Below are 23917 nucleotides of genomic sequence, written 5' to 3'. Positions count from 1 at the left end.
GTCTAGCTTAGGGGTGTTTTTGAATACTTATTGTTTCTTTCCTTGGGTCCAGCTCAGCCCCTTTTCCTGCTCCCCCCATTACCGTGTGTTTATAAATAAACCTGGAGTTTGACGGTAGATTTCTGTTGTCGTGGTTATTTCGTTCACACTTTTATTTTGTCACAATAATAATTTGCATGAGTTATGTCACGGGTCTCATTACCATCCCCCCTAGACTATCGGGCCAAAAGGGATTCGTAACAGAGAGACAGAGCGAGACAGAGAGATGTAGAGAGAGAGAGAGAGAGATGTAGCGAGAGAGAGAGAGAGAGAGAGCTGTACCAGGGAGGGAGTGGGACCCTTTTTTTACGCAGCTGCTACTTGCTGACCCCTTGACTTTTCAACATTTTGTTACGTTACAGCCTTGTTCTAAAATTGATTAAATATTATTTTTGTTATCATCAACTTACCCCATAATGCAAAGCAGAAAAACAGTTTTTTAGGCATATTCAGCCTCTTTGCTATGAGACGTAATTAATTTGGTAAGGTCTATTACACCTGTTGTATTTGGCGCATGTGACAAATAACATTTGAGTTGATTTGACATTTCTAACACACTCCCGTTGTTAGCCAAAATAATTATCACGTGCGTTTGATTACACTGCCCTATAGCCAGACTGTTTCTGACCTCTACCTCACAAGTCCTTGCTTCGGCTAAAGGCAGTGTTCCAAAAACAACCTATTGTTATTTAACAATTTACTAAATTGGTTGGAGGCGGTTTGCAGTGATTGGGCAGACGACAACGGGGTCAAAGACCAGTTGGTTACACATGGCACTGACTCTGCAAATAGTTGCGTGGACTAACAAGATCCAAAAGGTCCAGGAGGCAATAGGATTGGCCCTGCTGGGAGTCTATTTACGTGTATTTGGGTGCAGTGGAGGCCTCTCATTCCTTTATCTTAGTCAGGGCCACATGCTCCGTATTAAACAGTTAACCTCTTGACATGCAAACGTTTGGAGCTTTTCACAAGCTTCAGGTAGTGCTAGTAGAATAACAGTGGGCTAGGTATAGAAAACTCTCTTATGGATGGGTCCTTATACTGTATACATGGTATGGAGGATTCTGTTAGTGTTCTTCAATGACCATAAACATGATCTAAGTATGGAGCATGAGTAAAATATGTGATCTGGTTGCTTGCGTGATGAGGAACTCAGCAGGGAAGGGTGTAACTCAGAGGGAAGGGTGTAACTCAGAGGGAAGGGTGTAACTCAGAGGGAAAAGGGTGTAACTCAGAGGGAAAAGGGTGTAACTCAGAGGGAAAAGGGTGTAACTCAGAGGGAAGGGTGTAACTCAGAGGGAAGGGTGTAACTCAGAGGGAAAAGGGTGTAACTCAGAGGGAAAAGGGTGTAACTCAGCGGGAAAGGGTGTAACTCAGCAGGGAAGGGTGTAACTCAGCAGGGAAGGGTGTAACTCAGCGGGAAAAGGGTGTAACTCAGAGGGAAAAGGGTGTAACTCAGCGGGAAAGGGTGTAACTCAGAGGGAAAAGGGTGTAACTCAGAGGGAAGGGTGTAACTCAGAGGGAAAAGGGTGTAACTCAGAGGGAAGGGTGTAACTCAGAGGGAAAGGGTGTAACTCAGCGGGAAAGGGTGTAACTCAGAGGGAAGGGTGTAACTCAGCGGGAAAGGGTGTAACTCAGCGGGAAAGGGTGTAACTCAGAGGGAAGGGTGTAACTCAGCGGGAAAGGGTGTAACTCAGAGGGAAAAGGGTGTAACTCAGAGGTAAGGGTGTAACTCAGAGGGAAAAGGGTGTAACTCAGAGGGAAAAGGGTGTAACTCAGAGGGAAAGGGTGTAACTCAGCAGGGAAGGGTGTAACTCAGAGGGAAAAGGGTGTAACTCAGAGGGAAAAGGGTGTAACTCAGAGGGAAAAGGGTGTAACTCAGAGGGAAAGGGTGTAACTCAGCAGGGAAGGGTGTAACTCAGCAGGGAAGGGTGTAACTCAGCGGGAAAAGGGTGTAACTCAGAGGGAAAAGGGTGTAACTCAGAGGGAAGGGTGTAACTCAGAGGGAAAAGGGTGTAACTCAGCGGGAAAGGGTGTAACTCAGAGGGAAAAGGGTGTAACTCAGCGGGAAAGGGTGTAACTCAGAGGGAAGGGTGTAACTCAGAGGGAAAAGGGTGTAACTCAGAGGGAAAAGGGTGTAACTCAGCAGGGAAGGGTGTAACTCAGAGGGAAAAGGGTGTAACTCAGAGGGAAAAGGGTGTAACTCAGCAGGGAAGGGTGTAACTCAGCAGGGAAGGGTGTAACTCAGAGGGAAAAGGGTGTAACTCAGAGGGAAAAGGGTGTAACTCAGCAGGGAAGGGTGTAACTCAGCAGGGAAGGGTGTAACTCAGAGGGAAAAGGGTGTAACTCAGAGGAAAAGGGTGTAACTCAGCGGGAAAGGGTGTAACTCAGCAGGGAAGGGTGTAACTCAGCAGGGAAGGGTGTAACTCAGCAGGGAAGGGTGTAACTCAGCGGGAAAAGGGTGTAACTCAGCGGGAAAAGGGTGTAACTCAGAGGGAAAAGGGTGTAACTCAGAGGGAAGGGTGTAACTCAGAGGGAAAAGGGTGTAACTCAGCGGGAAAGGGTGTAACTCAGCGGGAAAGGGTGTAACTCAGAGGGAAGGGTGTAACTCAGAGGGAAAAGGGTGTAACTCAGAGGGAAAAGGGTGTAACTCAGAGGGAAAAGGGTGTAACTCAGAGGGAAAAGGGTGTAACTCAGAGGGAAAAGGGTGTAACTCAGAGGGAAAAGGGTGTAACTCATTGGGGAAACTCGCGGTGTTGTGGTGCGCAGATGGCCCGGGTTCAAATACCATTTGATCATACGTGACAATCAACAGTACCCTAAAAAGGTGCAACACGCTTGGATTGGCTCTGGAAGTCTAGGACTGGGTCACCCGCTTGGTATTAAACTCTTGACATGCAAAGCTTTGGGGTTGTTACATGGCTGAGCAGGGTGACCCAGTTTCCCAAAACAAGCCACACTCCACCCACACATATGGCCATCTGCCCAGCCTGTCCCTCCCTGGGTGGAACATGGGCTCTGTGGGGGTAATCTCCTCAAAAGATCAGAACCTTGGTCTCACGCACACGAAACCAAGGACTTAACACACCCGATACAAATAATCGACTAATCACTGTCTCTATCTGGACCATGACGATTAGATGAATCAGGTGTGTTACTGCAGGGCTGTATCAAAACCCTGCACACCCACTAGCTCTCCGGGACAGGAATTGGAGAGGTTGTTAACCATGGTCTAAGGTCATGATGAGGTACGTTAACCCTGTTCTAATGGTCTAAGGTCATGATGAAGTATGTTAACCCTGTTCTAATGGTCTAATGTCATGATGAGGTAGGTTAACCCTGGTCTAATTTGTAAGTTGCTCTGGATAAGAGTGTCTGCTAAATGACTTAAATGTAATGTAAATGTCTAATGGTCTAATGTCATGATGAGGTAGGTTAACCCTGGTCTAATGGTCTAAGGTCATGATGAGGTATGTTAACCCTGGTCTAAGGTTGTGAGGAGGTACGTTAACCCTGTTCTAATGGTCTAAGGTCATGATGAGGTAGGTTAACCCTGTTCTAATGGTCTAAGGTCATGATGAGGTAGATTAACCCTGGTCTAAGGTTGTGATGAGGTAGATTAATCCTGGTCTACAGTTGCGATGAGGTACGTTAACCCTGTTCTAATGGTCTAAGGTCATGATGAAGTATGTTAACCCTGTTCTAATGGTCTAATGTCATGATGAGGTAGGTTAACCCTGGTCTAATGGTCTAATGTCATGATGAGGTAGGTTAACCCTGGTCTAATGGTCTAAGGTCATGATGAGGTATGTTAACCCTGGTCTAAGGTTGTGAGGAGGTACGTTAACCCTGTTCTAATGGTCTAAGGTCATGATGAGGTAGGTTAACCCTGTTCTAATGGTCTAAAGTCATGATGAGGTAGATTAACCCTGGTCTAAGGTTGTGATGAGGTAGATTAATCCTGGTCTACAGTTGTGATGAGGTAGATTAACCCTGGTCTACAGTTGTGATGAGGTAGATTAACTCTGGTCTAAGGTTGTGATGAGGTAGATTAACCCTGGTCTAAGGTTGTGATGAGGTAGATTAACCCTGGTCTACAGTTGTGATGAGGTAGATTACCCCTGGTCTACAGTTGTGATGAGGTAGATTAACCCTGGTCTACAGTTGTGATGAGGTAGATTAATCCTGGTCTACAGTTGTGATGAGGTAGATTAACCCTGGTCTACAGTTGTGATGAGGTAGATTAACTCTGGTCTAAGGTTGTGATGAGGTAGATTAACCCTGGTCTAAGGTTGTGATGAGGTAGATTAACCCTGGTCTACAGTTGTGATGAGGTAGATTACCCCTGGTCTACAGTTGTGATGAGGTAGATTAACCCTGGTCTACAGTTGTGATGAGGTAGATTAACCCTGGTCTACAGTTGTGATGAGGTAGATTAACCCTGGTCTAAGGTCATGATGAGGTAGATTAACTCTGGTCTAAGGTTGTGATGAGGTAGATTAACCCTGGTCTACAGTTGTGATGAGGTAGATTAACCCTGGTCTAAGGTCATGATGAGGTAGATTAACCCTGGTCTAAGGTTGTGATGAGGTAGATTAACCCTGGTCTAAGGTCATGATGAGGTAGATTAACCCTGGTCTAAGGTTGTGATGAGGTAGATTAACCCTGGTCTAAGGTTGTGATGAGGTAGATTAACCCTGTTCTAATGGTCTAAGGTCATGATGAGGTAGGTTAACCCTGTTCTAATGGTCTAAGGTCATGATGAGGTAGGTTAACCCTGTTCTAATGGTCTAAGGTCATGATGAGGTACGTTAACCCTGTTCTAATGGTCTAAGGTCATGATGAGGTACGTTAACCCTGTTCTAATGGTCTAATGTCATGATGAGGTAGGTTAACCCTGTTCTAATGGTCTAATGTCATGATGAGGTAGGTTAACCCTGTTCTAATGGTCTAAGGTCATGATGTGGTACGTTAACCCTGTTCTAATGGTCTAATGTCATGATGAGGTATGTTAACCCTGTTCTAATGGTCTAAGGTCATGATGAGGTACGTTAACCCTGTTCTAATGGTCTAAGGTCATGATGAGGTATGTTAACCCTGTTCTAATGGTCTAAGGTCATGATGAGGTACGTTAACCCTGTTCTAATGGTCTAAGGTCATGATGAGGTACGTTAACCCTGTTCTAATGGTCTAATGTCATGATGAGGTAGGTTAACCGACCCCCATACCCTTCTCACACTATTGTGCTGACCCGAACCGTACTGTGCTAGCGCGGAGATGTTCCTTTCACATTGTCCTTTCCAGCACAGTTTCAGCAACGATGATGAGGTAGATTAACCCTGGTCTAAGGTCATGATGAGGTAGATTAACCCTGGTCTAAGGTCATGATGAGGTAGATTAACCCTGGTCTAAGGTCATGATGAGGTAGATTAACCCTGGTCTAAGGTTGTGATGAGGTAGATTAACCCTGGTCTAAGGTTGTGATGAGGTAGATTAATCCTGGTCTACAGTTGTGATGAGGTAGATTAATCCTGGTCTACAGTTGTGATGAGGTAGATTAACCCTGGTCTACAGTTGTGATGAGGTAGATTAACCCTGGTCTAAGGTTGTGATGAGGTAGATTAACCCTGGTCTAAAGTCATGATGAGGTAGATTAACCCTGGTCTAAGGTTGTGATGAGGTAGATTAACCCTGGTCTAAGGTCATGATGAGGTAGGTTAGCCCTGGTCTAAGGTCATGATGAGGTAGATTAACCCTGGTCTAAGGTTGTGATGAGGTAGGTTAGCCCTGGTCTACAGTTGTGATGAGGTAGATTAACCCTGGTCTACAGTTGTGATGAGGTAGATTAACCCTGGTCTACAGTTGTGATGAGGTAGATTAACTCTGGTCTAAGGTTGTGATGAGGTAGATTAACCCTGGTCTACAGTTGTGATGAGGTAGATTAACCCTGGTCTACAGTTGTGATGAGGTAGATTAACCCTGGTCTACAGTTGTGATGAGGTAGATTAACCCTGGTCTACAGTTGTGATGAGGTAGATTAACCCTGGTCTAAGGTCATGATGAGGTAGATTAACTCTGGTCTAAGTTTGTGATGAGGTAGATTAACCCTGGTCTAAGGTTGTGATGAGGTAGATTAACCCTGTTCTAATGGTCTAAGGTCATGATGAGGTAGGTTAACCCTGTTCTAATGGTCTAAGGTCATGATGAGGTAGATTAACCCTGTTCTAATGGTCTAAGGTCATGATGAGGTAGGTTAACCCTGTTCTAATGGTCTAAGGTCATGATGAGGTAGATTAACCCTGGTCTAAGAATGTGATGAGGTAGATTAACCCTGGTCTAAGGTCATGATGAGGTAGATTAACCCTGGTCTAAGGCCATGATGAGGTAGATTAACCCTGGTCTAAGGTCATGATGAGGTAGATTAACCCTGGTCTAATGTTGTGATGAGGTAGATTAACCCTGGTCTAAGGTCATGATGAGGTAGATTAACCCTGGTCTAAGGTCATGATGAGGTAGATTAACCCTGGTCTAAGGTCATGATGAGGTAGATTAATCCTGGTCTAATGTTGTGATGAGGTAGATTAATCCTGGTCTAATGTTGTGATGAGGTAGATTAACCCTGGTCTAAGGTTGTGATGAGGTAGATTAACCCTGGTCTAAGGTCATGATGAGGTAGATTAATCCTGGTCTAATGTTGTGATGAGGTAGATTAATCCTGGTCTAAGGTCATGATGAGGTAGATTAACCCTGGTCTAAGGTCATGATGAGGTAGATTAATCCTGGTCTAATGTTGTGATGAGGTAGATTAATCCTGGTCTAATGTTGTGATGAGGTAGATTAATCCTGGTCTAATGTTGTGATGAGGTAGATTAACCCTGGTCTAAGGTTGTGATGAGGTAGATTAACCCTGGTCTAAGGTCATGATGAGGTAGATTAATCCTGGTCTAATGTTGTGATGAGGTAGATTAATCCTGGTCTAAGGTCATGATGAGGTAGATTAACCCTGGTCTACAGTTGTGATGAGGTAGATTAACCCTGGTCTAAGGTTATGATGAGGTAGATTAACCCTGGTCTAAGGTCATGATGATGTAGGTTAACCCTGGTCTAATGTTGTGATGAGGTAGGTTAACCCTGGTCTACAGTTGTGATGAGGTAGATTAACCCTGGTCTAAGGTCATGATGAGGTAGATTAACCCTGGTCTAAGGTTGTGATGAGGTAGATTAACCCTGGTCTAAGGTCATGATGAGGTAGGTTAACCCTGGTCTAATGTTGTGATGAGGTAGGTTAACCCTGGTCTACAGTTGTGATGAGGTAGATTAACCCTGGTCTAAGGTCATGATGAGGTAGGTTAACCCTGGTCTAATGTTGTGATGAGGTAGATTAACCCTGGTCTACAGTTGTGATGAGGTAGATTAACCCTGGTCTAAGGTCATGATGAGGTAGGTTAACCCTGGTCTAATGTTGTGATGAGGTAGGTTAACCCTGGTCTAATGTTGTGATGAGGTAGGTTAACCCTGGTCTACAGTTGTGATGAGGTAGATTAACCCTGGTCTAAGGTCATGATGAGGTAGATTAACCCTGGTCTAAGGTCATGATGAGGTAGGTTAACCCTGGTCTAATGTTGTGATGAGGTAGGTTAACCCTGGTCTACAGTTGTGATGAGGTAGATTAACCCTGGTCTAAGGTCATGATGAGGTAGGTTAACCCTGGTCTAATGTTGTGATGAGGTAGGTTAACCCTGGTCTACAGTTGTGATGAGGTAGATTAACCCTGGTCTAAGGTCATGATGAGGTAGATTAACCCTGGTCTAAGGTCATGATGAGGTAGATTAACCCTGGTCTAAGGTTGTGATGAGGTAGATTAACCCTGGTCTAAGGGGGTGATGAGGTAGATTAACCCTGGTCTAAGGTTGTGATGAGGTAGATTAACCCTGGTCTAAGGTTGTGATGAGGTAGATTAACCCTGTTCTAATGGTCTAAGGTCATGATGAGGTAGGTTAACCCTGTTCTAATGGTCTAAGGTCATGATGAGGTAGATTAACCCTGTTCTAATGGTCTAAGGTCATGATGAGGTAGGTTAACCCTGTTCTAATGGTCTAAGGTCATGATGAGGTAGATTAACCCTGGTCTAAGAATGTGATGAGGTAGATTAACCCTGGTCTAAGGTCATGATGAGGTAGATTAACCCTGGTCTAAGGCCATGATGAGGTAGATTAACCCTGGTCTAAGGTCATGATGAGGTAGATTAACCCTGGTCTAAGGTCATGATGAGGTAGATTAACCCTGGTCTAAGGTCATGATGAGGTAGATTAACCCTGGTCTAAGGTCATGATGAGGTAGATTAATCCTGGTCTAATGTTGTGATGAGGTAGATTAATCCTGGTCTAATGTTGTGATGAGGTAGATTAACCCTGGTCTAAGGTTGTGATGAGGTAGATTAACCCTGGTCTAAGGTCATGATGAGGTAGATTAACCCTGGTCTAAGGTCATGATGAGGTAGGTTAACCCTGGTCTAATGTTGTGATGAGGTAGGTTAACCCTGGTCTACAGTTGTGATGAGGTAGATTAACCCTGGTCTAAGGCCATGATGAGGTAGATTAACCCTGGTCTAAGGTTGTGATGAGGTAGATTAACCCTGGTCTAAGGTCATGATGAGGTAGATTAACCCTGGTCTAAGGTCATGATGAGGTAGGTTAACCCTGGTCTAATGTTGTGATGAGGTAGGTTAACCCTGGTCTACAGTTGTGATGAGGTAGATTAACCCTGGTCTAAGGTCATGATGAGGTAGGTTAACCCTGGTCTAATGTTGTGATGAGGTAGGTTAACCCTGGTCTACAGTTGTGATGAGGTAGATTAACCCTGGTCTAAGGTCATGATGAGGTAGGTTAACCCTGGTCTAATGTTGTGATGAGGTAGGTTAACCCTGGTCTAATGTTGTGATGAGGTAGGTTAACCCTGGTCTACAGTTGTGATGAGGTAGATTAACCCTGGTCTAAGGTCATGATGAGGTAGATTAACCCTGGTCTAAGGTCATGATGAGGTAGGTTAACCCTGGTCTAATGTTGTGATGAGGTAGGTTAACCCTGGTCTACAGTTGTGATGAGGTAGATTAACCCTGGTCTAAGGTCATGATGAGGTAGGTTAACCCTGGTCTAATGTTGTGATGAGGTAGGTTAACCCTGGTCTACAGTTGTGATGAGGTAGATTAACCCTGGTCTACAGTTGTGATGAGGTAGATTAACTCTGGTCTAAGGTTGTGATGAGGTAGATTAACCCTGTTCTAAGGTTGTGATGAGGTAGATTAACCCTGGTCTACAGTTGTGATGAGGTAGATTAACCCTGGTCTACAGTTGTGATGAGGTAGATTAACCCTGGTCTACAGTTGTGATGAGGTAGATTAACCTGGTCTACAGTTGTGATGAGGTAGATTAACCCTGGTCTACAGTTGTGATGAGGTAGATTAACCCTGGTCTAAGGTCATGATGAGGTAGGTTAACCCTGGTCTAATGTTGTGATTAGGTAGGTTAACCCTGGTCTACAGTTGTGATGAGGTAGATTAACCCTGGTCTAAGGTCATGATGAGGTAGAATAACCCTGGTCTAAGGTTGTGATGAGGTAGATTAACCCTGGTCTAAGGTCATGATGAGGTAGGTTAACCCTGGTCTAATGTTGTGATGAGGTAGGTTAACCCTGGTCTACAGTTGTGATGAGGTAGATTAACCCTGGTCTAAGGTCATGATGAGGTAGGTTAACCCTGGTCTAATGTTGTGATGAGGTAGGTTAACCCTGGTCTACAGTTGTGATGAGGTAGATTAACCCTGGTCTAAGGTCATGATGAGGTAGGTTAACCCTGGTCTAATGTTGTGATGAGGTAGGTTAACCCTGGTCTAATGTTGTGATGAGGTAGGTTATAACCCTGGTCTACAGTTGTGATGAGGTAGATTAACCCTGGTCTAAGGTCATGATGAGGTAGATTAACCCTGGTCTAAGGTCATGATGAGGTAGGTTAACCCTGGTCTAATGTTGTGATGAGGTAGGTTAACCCTGGTCTAAGGTCATGATGAGGTAGATTAACCCTGGTCTAAGGTCATGATGAGGTAGGTTAACCCTGGTCTAATGTTGTGATGAGGTAGGTTAACCCTGGTCTACAGTTGTGATGAGGTAGATTAACCCTGGTCTAAGATCATGATGAGGTAGATTAACCCTGGTCTAAGGTCATGATGAGGTAGGTTAACCCTGATCTAATGTTGTGATGAGGTAGGTTAACCCTGGTCTAATGTTGTGATGAGGTAGGTTATAACCCTGGTCTACAGTTGTGATGAGGTAGATTAACCCTGGTCTAAGGTCATGATGAGGTAGATTAACCCTGGTCTAAGGTTGTGATGAGGTAGATTAACCCTGGTCTAAGGTCATGATGAGGTAGATTAACCCTGGTCTAAGGTCATGATGAGGTAGATTAACTCTGTTCTAATGGTCTAAGGTCATGATGAGGTAGGTTAACCCTGTTCTAATGGTCTAAGGTCATGATGAGGTAGGTTAACCCTGGTCTAAGGTCATGATGAGGTAGATTAACCCTGGTCTAAGGTCGTGATGAGGTAGATTAACCCTGTTCTAATGGTCTAAGGTCATGATGAGGTAGGTTAACCCTGTTCTAATGGTCTAAGGTCATGATGAGGTAGGTTAACCCTGTTCTAATGGTCTAAGGTCATGATGAGGTAGGTTAACCCTGGTCTAAGGTCATGATGAGGTAGATTAACCCTGGTCTAAGGTCGTGATGAGGTAGGTTAACCCTGTTCTAATGGTCTAAGGTCATGATGAGGTAGGTTAACCCTGTTCTAATGGTCTAAGGTCATGATGAGGTAGTTAACCCTGGTCTAAGGTCCCCTGTTCTAATGGTCTAAGGTCATGATGAGGTAGGTTAACCCTGGTCTAAGTTGTGATGAGGTAGATTAACCCTGGTCTAAGGTCATGATGAGGTAGATTAACCCTGGTCTAAGGTTGTGATGAGGTAGATTAACCCTGGTCTAAGGTCATGATGAGGTAGAACCCTTCTAATGTTGTGATGAGGTAGATTAACCCTGGTCTAAGGTCATGATGAGGTAGATTAACCCTGGTCTAAGGTCATGATGAGGTAGATTAACCCTGGTCTAAGGTCATGATGAGGTAGATTAATCCTGGTCTAATGTTGTGATGAGGTAGATTAATCCTGGTCTAATGTTGTGATGAGGTAGATTAACCCTGGTCTAAGGTTGTGATGAGGTAGATTAACCCTGGTCTAAGGTCATGATGAGGTAGATTAATCCTGGTCTAATGTTGTGATGAGGTAGATTAATCCTGGTCTAAGGTCATGATGTAGATTAACCCTGGTCTACAGATGAGGTAGATTAACCCTGGTCTAAGGTCATGATGAGGTAGATTAACCCTGGTCTAAGGTCATGATGAGGTAGGTTAACCCTGGTCTAATGTTGTGATGAGGTAGGTTAACCCTGGTCTACAGTTGTGATGAGGTAGATTAACCCTGGTCTAAGGTCATGATGAGGTAGATTAACCCTGGTCTAAGGTTGTGATGAGGTAGATTAACCCTGGTCTAAGGTCATGATGAGGTAGATTAACCCTGGTCTAAGGTCATGATGAGGTAGGTTAACCCTGGTCTAATGTTGTGATGAGGTAGGTTAACCCTGGTCTACAGTTGTGATGAGGTAGATTAACCCTGGTCTAAGATCATGATGAGGTAGGTTAACCCTGGTCTAATGTTGTGATGAGGTAGGTTAACCCTGGTCTACAGTTGTGATGAGGTAGATTAACCCTGGTCTAAGGTCATGATGAGGTAGGTTAACCCTGGTCTAATGTTGTGATGAGGTAGGTTAACCCTGGTCTAATGTTGTGATGAGGTAGGTTAACCCTGGTCTACAGTTGTGATGAGGTAGATTAACCCTGGTCTAAGGTCATGATGAGGTAGATTAACCCTGGTCTAAGGTCATGATGAGGTAGGTTAACCCTGGTCTAATGTTGTGATGAGGTAGGTTAACCCTGGTCTACAGTTGTGATGAGGTAGATTAACCCTGGTCTAAGGTCATGATGAGGTAGGTTAACCCTGGTCTAATGTTGTGATGAGGTAGGTTAACCCTGGTCTACAGTTGTGATGAGGTAGATTAACCCTGGTCTACAGTTGTGATGAGGTAGATTAACTCTGGTCTAAGGTTGTGATGAGGTAGATTAACCCTGTTCTAAGGTTGTGATGAGGTAGATTAACCCTGGTCTACAGTTGTGATGAGGTAGATTAACCCTGGTCTACAGTTGTGATGAGGTAGATTAACCCTGGTCTACAGTTGTGATGAGGTAGATTAACCCTGGTCTACAGTTGTGATGAGGTAGATTAACCCTGGTCTACAGTTGTGATGAGGTAGATTAACCCTGGTCTAAGGTCATGATGAGGTAGGTTAACCCTGGTCTAATGTTGTGATGAGGTAGGTTAACCCTGGTCTACAGTTGTGATGAGGTAGATTAACCCTGGTCTAAGGTCATGATGAGGTAGATTAACCCTGGTCTAAGGTTGTGATGAGGTAGATTAACCCTGGTCTAAGGTCATGATGAGGTAGGTTAACCCTGGTCTAATGTTGTGATGAGGTAGGTTAACCCTGGTCTACAGTTGTGATGAGGTAGATTAACCCTGGTCTAAGGTCATGATGAGGTAGGTTAACCCTGGTCTAATGTTGTGATGAGGTAGGTTAACCCTGGTCTACAGTTGTGATGAGGTAGATTAACCCTGGTCTAAGGTCATGATGAGGTAGGTTAACCCTGGTCTAATGTTGTGATGAGGTAGGTTAACCCTGGTCTAATGTTGTGATGAGGTAGGTTATAACCCTGGTCTACAGTTGTGATGAGGTAGATTAACCCTGGTCTAAGGTCATGATGAGGTAGATTAACCCTGGTCTAAGGTCATGATGAGGTAGGTTAACCCTGGTCTAATGTTGTGATGAGGTAGGTTAACCCTGGTCTACAGTTGTGATGAGGTAGATTAACCCTGGTCTAAGGTCATGATGAGGTAGGGTAACCTGGTCTAATGTTGTGATGAGGTAGGTTAACCCTGGTCTACAGTTGTGATGAGGTAGATTAACCCTGGTCTAAGATCATGATGAGGTAGATTAACCCTGGTCTAAGGTCATGATGAGGTAGGTTAACCCTGGTCTAATGTTGTGATGAGGTAGGTTAACCCTGGTCTAATGTTGTGATGAGGTAGGTTATAACCCTGGTCTACAGTTGTGATGAGGTAGATTAACCCTGGTCTAAGGTCATGATGAGGTAGATTAACCCTGGTCTAAGGTCATGATGAGGTAGGTTAACCCTGGTCTAATGTTGTGATGAGGTAGGTTAACCCTGGTCTACAGTTGTGATGAGGTAGATTAACCCTGGTCTAAGGTCATGATGAGGTAGGTTAACCCTGGTCTAATGTTGTGATGAGGTAGGTTAACCCTGGTCTACAGTTGTGATGAGGTAGATTAACCCTGGTCTAAGATCATGATGAGGTAGATTAACCCTGGTCTAAGGTCATGATGAGGTAGATTAACCCTGGTCTAAGGTTGTGATGAGGTAGATTAACCCTGGTCTAAGGTCATGATGAGGTAGATTAACCCTGGTCTAAGGTCATGATGAGGTAGATTAACCCTGTTCTAATGGTCTAAGGTCATGATGAGGTAGGTTAACCCTGTTCTAATGGTCTAAGGTCATGATGAGGTAGGTTAACCCTGGTCTAAGGTCATGATGAGGTAGATTAACCCTGGTCTAAGGTCGTGATGAGGTAGATTAACCCTGTTCTAATGGTCTAAGGTCATGATGAGGTAGGTTAACCCTGTTCTAATGGTCTAAGGTCATGATGAGGTAGGTTAACCCTGTTCTAATGGTCTAAGGTCATGATGAGGTAGATTAACCCTGGTCTAAGGTCGGAGGTAGATTAACCCTGTTCTAATGGTCTAAGGTCATGATGAGGTAGGTTAACCCTGTTCTAATGGTCTAAGGTCATGATGAGGTAGATTAACCCTGGTCTAAGGTCATGATGAGGTAGATTAACCCTGGTCTAAGGTTGTGATGAGGTAGATTAACCCTGGTCTAAGGTCGTGATGAGGTAGATTAACCCTGGTCTAAGGTCGTGATGAAGTAGATTAACCCTGGTCTAAGGTCATGATGAGGTAGATTAACCCTGGTCTAAGGTCGTGATGAGGTAGATTAACCCTGTTCTAATGGTCTAAGGTCATGATGAGGTAGGTTAACCCTGTTCTAATGGTCTAAGGTCATGATGAGGTAGGTTAACCCTGTTCTAATGGTCTAAGGTCATGATGAGGTAGGTTAACCCTGGTCTAAGGTCATGATGAGGTAGATTAACCCTGGTCTAAGGTCGTGATGAGGTAGATTAACCCTGTTCTAATGGTCTAAGGTCATGATGAGGTACGTTAACCCTGGTCTAAGGTCGTGATGAGGTAGATTAACCCTGTTCTAATGGTCTAAGGTCATGATGAGGTAGGTTAACCCTGGTCTACAGTTGTGATGAGGTAGATTAACCCTGGTCTAAGGTCATGATGAGGTAGATTAACCCTGGTCTAAGGTTGTGATGAGGTAGATTAACCCTGGTCTAAGGTCATGATGAGGTAGGTTAACCCTGGTCTAATGTTGTGATGAGGTAGGTTAACCCTGGTCTACAGTTGTGATGAGGTAGATTAACCCTGGTCTAAGGTCATGATGAGGTAGGTTAACCCTGGTCTACAGTTGTGATGAGGTAGATTAACCCTGGTCTAAGGTCATGATGAGGTAGGTTAACCCTGGTCTAATGTTGTGATGAGGTAGGTTAACCCTGGTCTAATGTTGTGATGAGGTAGGTTATAACCCTGGTCTACAGTTGTGATGAGGTAGATTAACCCTGGTCTAAGGTCATGATGAGGTAGATTAACCCTGGTCTAAGGTCATGATGAGGTAGGTTAACCCTGGTCTAATGTTGTGATGAGGTAGGTTAACCCTGGTCTACAGTTGTGATGAGGTAGATTAACCCTGGTCTAAGGTCATGATGAGGTAGGTTAACCCTGGTCTAATGTTGTGATGAGGTAGGTTAACCCTGGTCTACAGTTGTGATGAGGTAGATTAACCCTGGTCTACAGTTGTGATGAGGTAGATTAACCCTGGTCTAAGGTCATGATGAGGTAGATTAACCCTGGTCTAAGGTCATGATGAGGTAGGTTAACCCTGGTCTAATGTTGTGATGAGGTAGGTTAACCCTGGTCTAATGTTGTGATGAGGTAGGTTATAACCCTGGTCTACAGTTGTGATGAGGTAGATTAACCCTGGTCTAAGGTCATGATGAGGTAGATTAACCCTGGTCTAAGGTCATGATGAGGTAGGTTAACCCTGGTCTAATGTTGTGATGAGGTAGGTTAACCCTGGTCTACAGTTGTGATGAGGTAGATTAACCCTGGTCTAAGGTCATGATGAGGTAGGTTAACCCTGGTCTAATGTTGTGATGAGGTAGGTTAACCCTGGTCTACAGTTGTGATGAGGTAGATTAACCCTGGTCTAAGATCATGATGAGGTAGATTAACCCTGGTCTAAGGTCATGATGAGGTAGATTAACCCTGGTCTAAGGTTGTGATGAGGTAGATTAACCCTGGTCTAAGGTCATGATGAGGTAGATTAACCCTGGTCTAAGGTCATGATGAGGTAGATTAACCCTGTTCTAATGGTCTAAGGTCATGATGAGGTAGGTTAACCCTGTTCTAATGGTCTAAGGTCATGATGAGGTAGGTTAACCCTGGTCTAAGGTCATGATGAGGTAGATTAACCCTGGTCTAAGGTCGTGATGAGGTAGATTAACCCTGTTCTAATGGTCTAAGGTCATGATGAGGTAGGTTAACCCTGTTCTAATGGTCTAAGGTCATGATGAGGTAGGTTAACCCTGTTCTAATGGTCTAAGGTCATGATGAGGTAGGTTAACCCTGGTCTAAGGTCATGATGAGGTAGATTAACCCTGGTCTAAGGTCGTGATGAGGTAGATTAACCCTGTTCTAATGGTCTAAGGTCATGATGAGGTACGTTAACCCTGGTCTAAGGTCGTGATGAGGTAGATTAACCCTGTTCTAATGGTCTAAGGTCATGATGAGGTAGGTTAACCCTGTTCTAATGGTCTAAGGTCATGATGAGGTAGATTAACCCTGGTCTAAGGTCATGATGAGGTAGATTAACCCTGGTCTAAGGTTGTGATGAGGTAGATTAACCCTGGTCTAAGGTCGTGATGAGGTAGATTAACCCTGGTCTAAGGTCGTGATGAAGTAGATTAACCCTGGTCTAAGGTCATGATGAGGTAGATTAACCCTGGTCTAAGGTCGAGATGAGGTAGATTAACCCTGTTCTAATGGTCTAAGGTCATGATGAGGTAGGTTAACCCTGTTCTAATGGTCTAAGGTCATGATGAGGTAGGTTAACCCTGTTCTAATGGTCTAAGGTCATGATGAGGTAGGTTAACCCTGGTCTAAGGTCATGATGAGGTAGATTAACCCTGGTCTAAGGTCGTGATGAGGTAGATTAACCCTGTTCTAATGGTCTAAGGTCATGATGAGGTACGTTAACCCTGGTCTAAGGTCGTGATGAGGTAGATTAACCCTGTTCTAATGGTCTAAGGTCATGATGAGGTAGGTTAACCCTGGTCTACAGTTGTGATGAGGTAGATTAACCCTGGTCTAAGGTCATGATGAGGTAGATTAACCCTGGTCTAAGGTTGTGATGAGGTAGATTAACCCTGGTCTAAGGTCATGATGAGGTAGGTTAACCCTGGTCTAATGTTGTGATGAGGTAGGTTAACCCTGGTCTACAGTTGTGATGAGGTAGATTAACCCTGGTCTAAGGTCATGATGAGGTAGGTTAACCCTGGTCTAATGTTGTGATGAGGTAGGTTAACCCTGGTCTACAGTTGTGATGAGGTAGATTAACCCTGGTCTAAGGTCATGATGAGGTAGGTTAACCCTGGTCTAATGTTGTGATGAGGTAGGTTAACCCTGGTCTAATGTTGTGATGAGGTAGGTTATAACCCTGGTCTACAGTTGTGATGAGGTAGATTAACCCTGGTCTAAGGTCATGATGAGGTAGATTAACCCTGGTCTAAGGTCATGATGAGGTAGGTTAACCCTGGTCTAATGTTGTGATGAGGTAGGTTAACCCTGGTCTACAGTTGTGATGAGGTAGATTAACCCTGGTCTAAGGTCATGATGAGGTAGGTTAACCCTGGTCTAATGTTGTGATGAGGTAGGTTAACCCTGGTCTACAGTTGTGATGAGGTAGATTAACCCTGGTCTAAGATCATGATGAGGTAGATTAACCCTGGTCTAAGGTCATGATGAGGTAGGTTAACCCTGGTCTAATGTTGTGATGAGGTAGGTTAACCCTGGTCTAATGTTGTGATGAGGTAGGTTATAACCCTGGTCTACAGTTGTGATGAGGTAGATTAACCCTGGTCTAAGGTCATGATGAGGTAGATTAACCCTGGTCTAAGGTCATGATGAGGTAGGTTAACCCTGGTCTAATGTTGTGATGAGGTAGGTTAACCCTGGTCTACAGTTGTGATGAGGTAGATTAACCCTGGTCTAAGGTCATGATGAGGTAGGTTAACCCTGGTCTAATGTTGTGATGAGGTAGATTAACCCTGGTCTACAGTTGTGATGAGGTAGATTAACCCTGGTCTAAGATCATGATGAGGTAGATTAACCCTGGTCTAAGGTCATGATGAGGTAGATTAACCCTGGTCTAAGGTTGTGATGAGGTAGATTAACCCTGGTCTAAGGTCATGATGAGGTAGATTAACCCTGGTCTAAGGTCATGATGAGGTAGATTAACCCTGTTCTAATGGTCTAAGGTCATGATGAGGTAGGTTAACCCTGTTCTAATGGTCTAAGGTCATGATGAGGTAGGTTAACCCTGGTCTAAGGTCATGATGAGGTAGATTAACCCTGGTCTAAGGTCGTGATGAGGTAGATTAACCCTGTTCTAATGGTCTAAGGTCATGATGAGGTAGGTTAACCCTGTTCTAATGGTCTAAGGTCATGATGAGGTAGGTTAACCCTGTTCTAATGGTCTAAGGTCATGATGAGGTAGGTTAACCCTGGTCTAAGGTCATGATGAGGTAGATTAACCCTGGTCTAAGGTCGTGATGAGGTAGATTAACCCTGTTCTAATGGTCTAAGGTCATGATGAGGTACGTTAACCCTGGTCTAAGGTCGTGATGAGGTAGATTAACCCTGTTCTAATGGTCTAAGGTCATGATGAGGTAGGTTAACCCTGTTCTAATGGTCTAAGGTCATGATGAGGTAGATTAACCCTGGTCTAAGGTCATGATGAGGTAGATTAACCCTGGTCTAAGGTTGTGATGAGGTAGATTAACCCTGGTCTAAGGTCGTGATGAGGTAGATTAACCCTGGTCTAAGGTCGTGATGAAGTAGATTAACCCTGGTCTAAGGTCATGATGAGGTAGATTAACCCTGGTCTAAGGTTGAGATGAGGTAGATTAACCCTGGTCTACAGCTACCTGTTGCCCCGTGCACAAAGTGAGAACCATACAGAAATGGTTTGTCGAGATCGGCGTGGAATAACTTGACTCTCCTGCACAGGGCCCTGACCTCAACCTCCATCGAACACCTTTAGGATGAATTGGAAAGCCGACTGCAAGCCATGTCTAATCGCCCAACATCAGTGACCGAACTCACCAATGCTCTTGTGGCTGAATGGAAGCAAGTCCCCGCAGCAATGTTCCAACATCTTGTGGAAAGCCTTCCCAGAAGAGTGGAGGCTGTTACAGCAGCAGAGGGGGGACCAACTCCATATTAAAGCCCATGAACATACTTTTGTTTTTTTGGTCAACCTTTTTTCTTACCTATTTCAGTCAAAATTCTTTAAGTTTGTGTATATAAACTACGGTACTGGAAGCGTCAGCATAGTAGGGGTTTGCACTTTTTTTCATATTAAAAGGGGAAATCTGCAGTTCTTACAATAACAAAATCGGTTAACGCCCAATTTTGCAGGGTAAACAGCTGAGGGATGGGGCTGGAGAATTGTAACCACTCTTAAAATCATGGACACATCTATGGATGCATGGGACTGACCATCCAGGAGATGAGCCATGTTTTGAAGCTACTGTATTTGTTTACAATTACATTGATAACGATCAATGGTGTTAAACAACAAGCTCATGAGGCATTAAGTTATACTCTTCAAGAATCAATGGCTATATATAATGCATTTTAAAAGTCCTCAAATGGAGGTACAAGTCCCCTTTAATAAATCTTAAACATAAGTTCTGAAGAGCCATTCTCTGGTGTCCAAGTTACAGAAAATGTAAACAACTACTTTCCTGGCTCCAATGTATCAATAGTCAGAGTATCTCTCCATCCCAAATCCCCAACCAACCCTAGTGGAACCAAACTGGGCCTGCGTTGGTCTTTTCACTCCTAATTAGCTGTGTTAATAGGATTTGTCTTCTGGTGTTTCCATGTTGTAAGACATGCGATTTAAACCACAGAGATATTTAGCCTCTGAAGCTGCAGAGAGCGACACTTTGACTCAGTATCCCTTGAACAGTAGTCTACCTACTACCTAACAACTCATTGTCTTTCTATCTGGACATCTATTGATAATCTAACGGGTCTTCAATCACCTCAACGACCTGTCAATCAATCGTCCCGTAGGAGATTTTCTTGTTTTGTTGTAGCACGCTTTGGTGACTACAAACCTGTTTCTGTGTAGCGAGGCACCCAGGACAACTAACCACCAAGATGTCGATGGACGAGCCTGAGGATCTGGAGATGGAGGGAGAGGAGGGGATAGACGCCAAGGAGCTGAAGAAGGAGCTGGCTGAGTCCAAGGCAGTTAAAGTGCTGATGCTGGGTAGGTGAATCAACCCATTGGTGTGAATGTATCGGAGATGCTTTGGAAATATGCTCTTGTGATGAGGTAGCCCTGTCTGGAACTCGTAAGGTCGTTTTGGCCGAATGGCTGAAGCGTTGGAATCCCCCATGAGTTTTGGTTTCCTCTTCATAAAGGAACCCGAAAGGCAATATTTCAGCTAAATACCGTGGAATCATAAACAGGATATTTGTTGTGTCATATGATGTGATATCAGAGATTTGATTGAGGTCAGTGGTGGAAAAAGTACCCAATTGTCATACTTGATTAAAAGTTTTTTTTTAACCTTTATTTAACTAGGCAAGTCAGTTAAGAACAAATTCTTATTTTCAATGGCGGCCTAGAAACAGTGGGTTAACTGCCTGTTCAGGGGCAGAACGACAGATTTGTACCTTGTCAGCTCAGGGGTTTGAACTTGCAACCTTCCGGTTACTAGTCCAACGCTCTAACCACTAGGCTACCCGAATGGCTAAAGTAAAAGTGACCCAGTAAAATAAAAGTCTAAAAGTATTTGGTTTTAGCCAGGGGCACATTCCAATACTAACACATCATTTACAAAGGAGGCATGTTGTGTTTAGTAAGTCCACCAGATCAGAGGCAGTAGGGATAAGTGTAAATTGTACCATTTTTTCTAATCATTAATCATGTAATGAGTACTTTCGTGTCAGTGAAAATGTATAGAGTAAAAAGTACATTATTTTCTTTAGGAATGTAGTGAAGTAAAAGTTTTCATAAATATAAATAGTAATGTAAAAAGTACAGAAAAAACAACTTATGTTGTACTTTAAAGTATTTTTACTTAAGTACTTTACACCACTGGTTGAGGTTTGTATTGAACTGCCATCCAGAAGCAAGGAGGGACCACATCAGAAAGGGGGGGAAATCATTTAATACGACATGATTGGTTCCTCTGACAACCTGGCCTCAAGATAGGACAGAAGAAATATTTCAAATGAAATTGAGATAACATCTGTAATTTTCACATTTAATCTTTCTGGTGTTGAATATATTCCATCAAATGATATCATACTCTTTCTCTGGTCCCATTTTAATCAAACACAGACAATAAGGCCTTGATTCAATCAGATAAAGCGTCAACCGGCGATAGCCCACGCCCGCATAGCTGATGTTTTGATGGTGTCGGAGGTGGAACTGCGTCAGAGTTGTCAAATCGGTGAGCAGCTACCAACGCAGTTCGCTTAATGCTTGATCTGATTGATCACTCGCTCCCACTCGCATTAGAAGTTCAGGACGAGAAAGTGTACGCTATATAGAAATAATGACACTCAAATTGAAAATCATTCAACTAAATAATGAGGACTTCTATCAGCCTAATCAAAGTGTAGATGACTTGTAAACAAGTTTGCATGGAATTTCTATTATTGCGATTTAATGGTCGTGCCGGCGACAACAGTTGTGACCAATTGGCGTTTTGGCTAAGCCTAACCCTAATCCTTTTCCTAACCTTTACCTCATTCTCCTAATTTGCTGCATCAATTCACCTAACCTGCAGCATTAGTTCTCCTAACCTGCTACATTAAGTATCCTAACCTGCTACATTAAGTATCCTAACCTGCTACATTAAGTATCCTAACCTGCTACATTAACTATCCTAACCTGCTACATTAAGTATCCTAACCTGCTACATTAAGTATCCTAACCTGCTACATTAAGTATCCTAACCTGCTACATTAAGTATCCTAACCTGCTACATTAAGTATCCTAACCTGCCACATTAACTATCCTAACCTGCCACATTAACTATCCTAACCTGCCACATTAACTATCCTAACCTGCTACATTAACTATCCTAACCTGCTACATTAAGTATCCTAACCTGCTACATTAACTATCCTAACCTGCTTCATTAAGTATCCTAACCTGCTACATGAATTATCCTAACCTGCTACATGAATTATCCTAACCTGCCACATTAATTATCCTAACCTGCTATGTAAACAAATCCTCATTATTACCACAACGGAGCTGCTTGTGGATTTGACAGCTCAGTTCCACCTCCGACACCATCAAAACAACCGCTATGCGAATGTCGGCAGAAACTGATCTGATTGAAGCAGACCCTGAGTACTGATTTCTGTCTGTGGATGAATATGCACTTTGTCTGAACATTGACAGTTAAGAACCAACACACAAAAGATCAAGGCGTAATATTCTTTCTCTCAGAATGTTTCAGCTATATGTAACTGAACCTAGAAAAGAAGGAAGAGATTTTTGTGGTTTGTTAAAGTACAGATTCAGACCTTGAGGTACATTGAGTTCCATCGCTCCCGAGTTCCATCGCTCCCCGAGTTCCATCGCTCCCCGAGTTCCATCGCTCCCCGAGGTCCATCGCTCCCCGAGGTCCATCGCTCCCCGAGTTCCATCGCTCCCCGAGTTCCATCGCTCCCGAGTTCCATCGCCTCCTCGAGTTCCATCGCTCCCCGAGTTCCATCGCTTCCCCGAGTTCCATCGCTCCCCGAGTTCCATCGCTCCCGAGTTCCATCGCTCCCGAGTTCCATCGCTCCCCGAGTTCCATCGCTCTCCGAGTTCCATCGCCCTCCGAGTTCCATCGCTCGAGTTCCATCGCTCCCGAGGTCCATCGCTCCCCGAGTTCCATCGCTCTCCGAGTTCCATCGCTCCCGAGGTCCATCGCTCCCGAGTTCCATCGCTCCTCGAGTTCCATCGCTCCCGAGTTCCATCGCTCCCGAGTTCCATCGCTCTCCGAGTTCCATCGCTCTCCGAGTTCCATCGCTCCCGAGTTCCATCGCTCCCCGAGTTCCATCGCCATTACCTCGAGTTCCATCGCGCTCCCGAGGTCCATCGCTCTCCCAGTTCCATCGCTCCCGAGTTCCATCGCTCCCGAGTTCCATCGCTCCCCGAGTTCCATCGCTCCCGGTTCCATCGCTCCCCGAGTTCCATCGCTCTCCGAGTTCCATCGCTCCCCGAGTTCCATCGTCCCGAGTTCCATCGCTCCCGAGTTCCATCGCCCCCGAGGTCCATCGCTCCCCGAGGTCCATCGCTCCCGAGTTCCATCGCTCCCGAGGTCCATCGCTCCCGAGTTCCATCGCTCCCCGAGTTCCATCGCTCTCCGAGTTCCATCGCTCCCCGAGTTCCATCGCTCCCCTCGAGGTCCATCGCTCCCCGAGTTCCATCGCTCCCCGAGTTCCATCGCTCCCGAGGTCCATCGCTCCCTCGAGTTCCATCGCTCCCCGAGTTCCATCGCCTCCCGAGTTCCATCGCTCCCCGAGTTCCATCGCCTCCCCGAGTTCCACCGCTCCCGAGTTCCACCGCTCCCCGAGGTCCACCGCTCCCCGAGTTCCACCGCTCCCCGAGTTCCACCGCTCCCACGAGTTCCACCGCTCCCACGAGTTCCATCGCTCCCGAGGTCCATCGCTCCCCGAGGTCCATCGCTCCCGAGTTCCATCGCTCCCAGAGTTCCATCGCTCCCGAGTTCCATCCGGCTCCCCGAGTTCCATCGCTCCCGGAGGTCCATCGCTCCCGAGGTCCATCGCTCTCCGAGTTCCATCGCTCCCCGGAGTTCCATCGCTCCCCGAGGTCCATCGCTCCCTCCGAGTTCCATCGCTCCCGAGGTCCATCGCTCCCCGAGTTCCATCGCTCCCCGAGTTCCATCGCCTCCCGAAGTTCCATCGCTCCCTCCCAGTGAGTCCAGTCCAGTGGAAAGGCAGGACACAGTGAGGTGTTTAAATAATCACTACTAAAGGTCCAAGTGAATTATGGAACCCATGAAGTGCCAAGCCGATTACACTGAGTTTAACTCAGATCCAGATCCAGTCCAGAAATGTGTTCCCATTCTCTCCTCTGACAGCATTCACCCTTTCACACTACCACGACGACCCAATTCAAACTGTACTGTGCTCAGATTTAATTTTTTTTTTTTTTTTTTTTTTACATAGTCCTTTTACAACACAACACTCTTCTAGAATCTATG

At 44.8% G+C, this 23917-nt stretch overlaps 1 protein-coding gene across 1 annotated transcript; it reads left to right on the top strand.

The window, feature by feature from the left end:
* Positions 1-19838: 19838 nt before the first annotated feature.
* On the top strand, positions 19839-23660 carry LOC135531821 (uncharacterized; the record flags this gene model as incomplete). Its single annotated transcript, XM_064959608.1, has 2 exons — positions 19839-19950; positions 22450-23660. Coding segments are annotated over exons 1-2 (1323 nt in total), but the record flags the coding sequence as incomplete, so codon positions are not given.
* Between the last annotated feature and the right edge of the window lie 257 nt (positions 23661-23917).

The sequence above is a fragment of the Oncorhynchus masou genome, unplaced genomic scaffold (assembly GCF_036934945.1).
Source record: "Oncorhynchus masou masou isolate Uvic2021 unplaced genomic scaffold, UVic_Omas_1.1 unplaced_scaffold_1663, whole genome shotgun sequence".
NCBI lineage: Eukaryota > Metazoa > Chordata > Actinopteri > Salmoniformes > Salmonidae > Oncorhynchus > Oncorhynchus masou.
The sequence above is the reverse complement of the archived record's forward strand: the minus strand, read 5'-3'. Positions and strand labels throughout refer to the sequence as shown.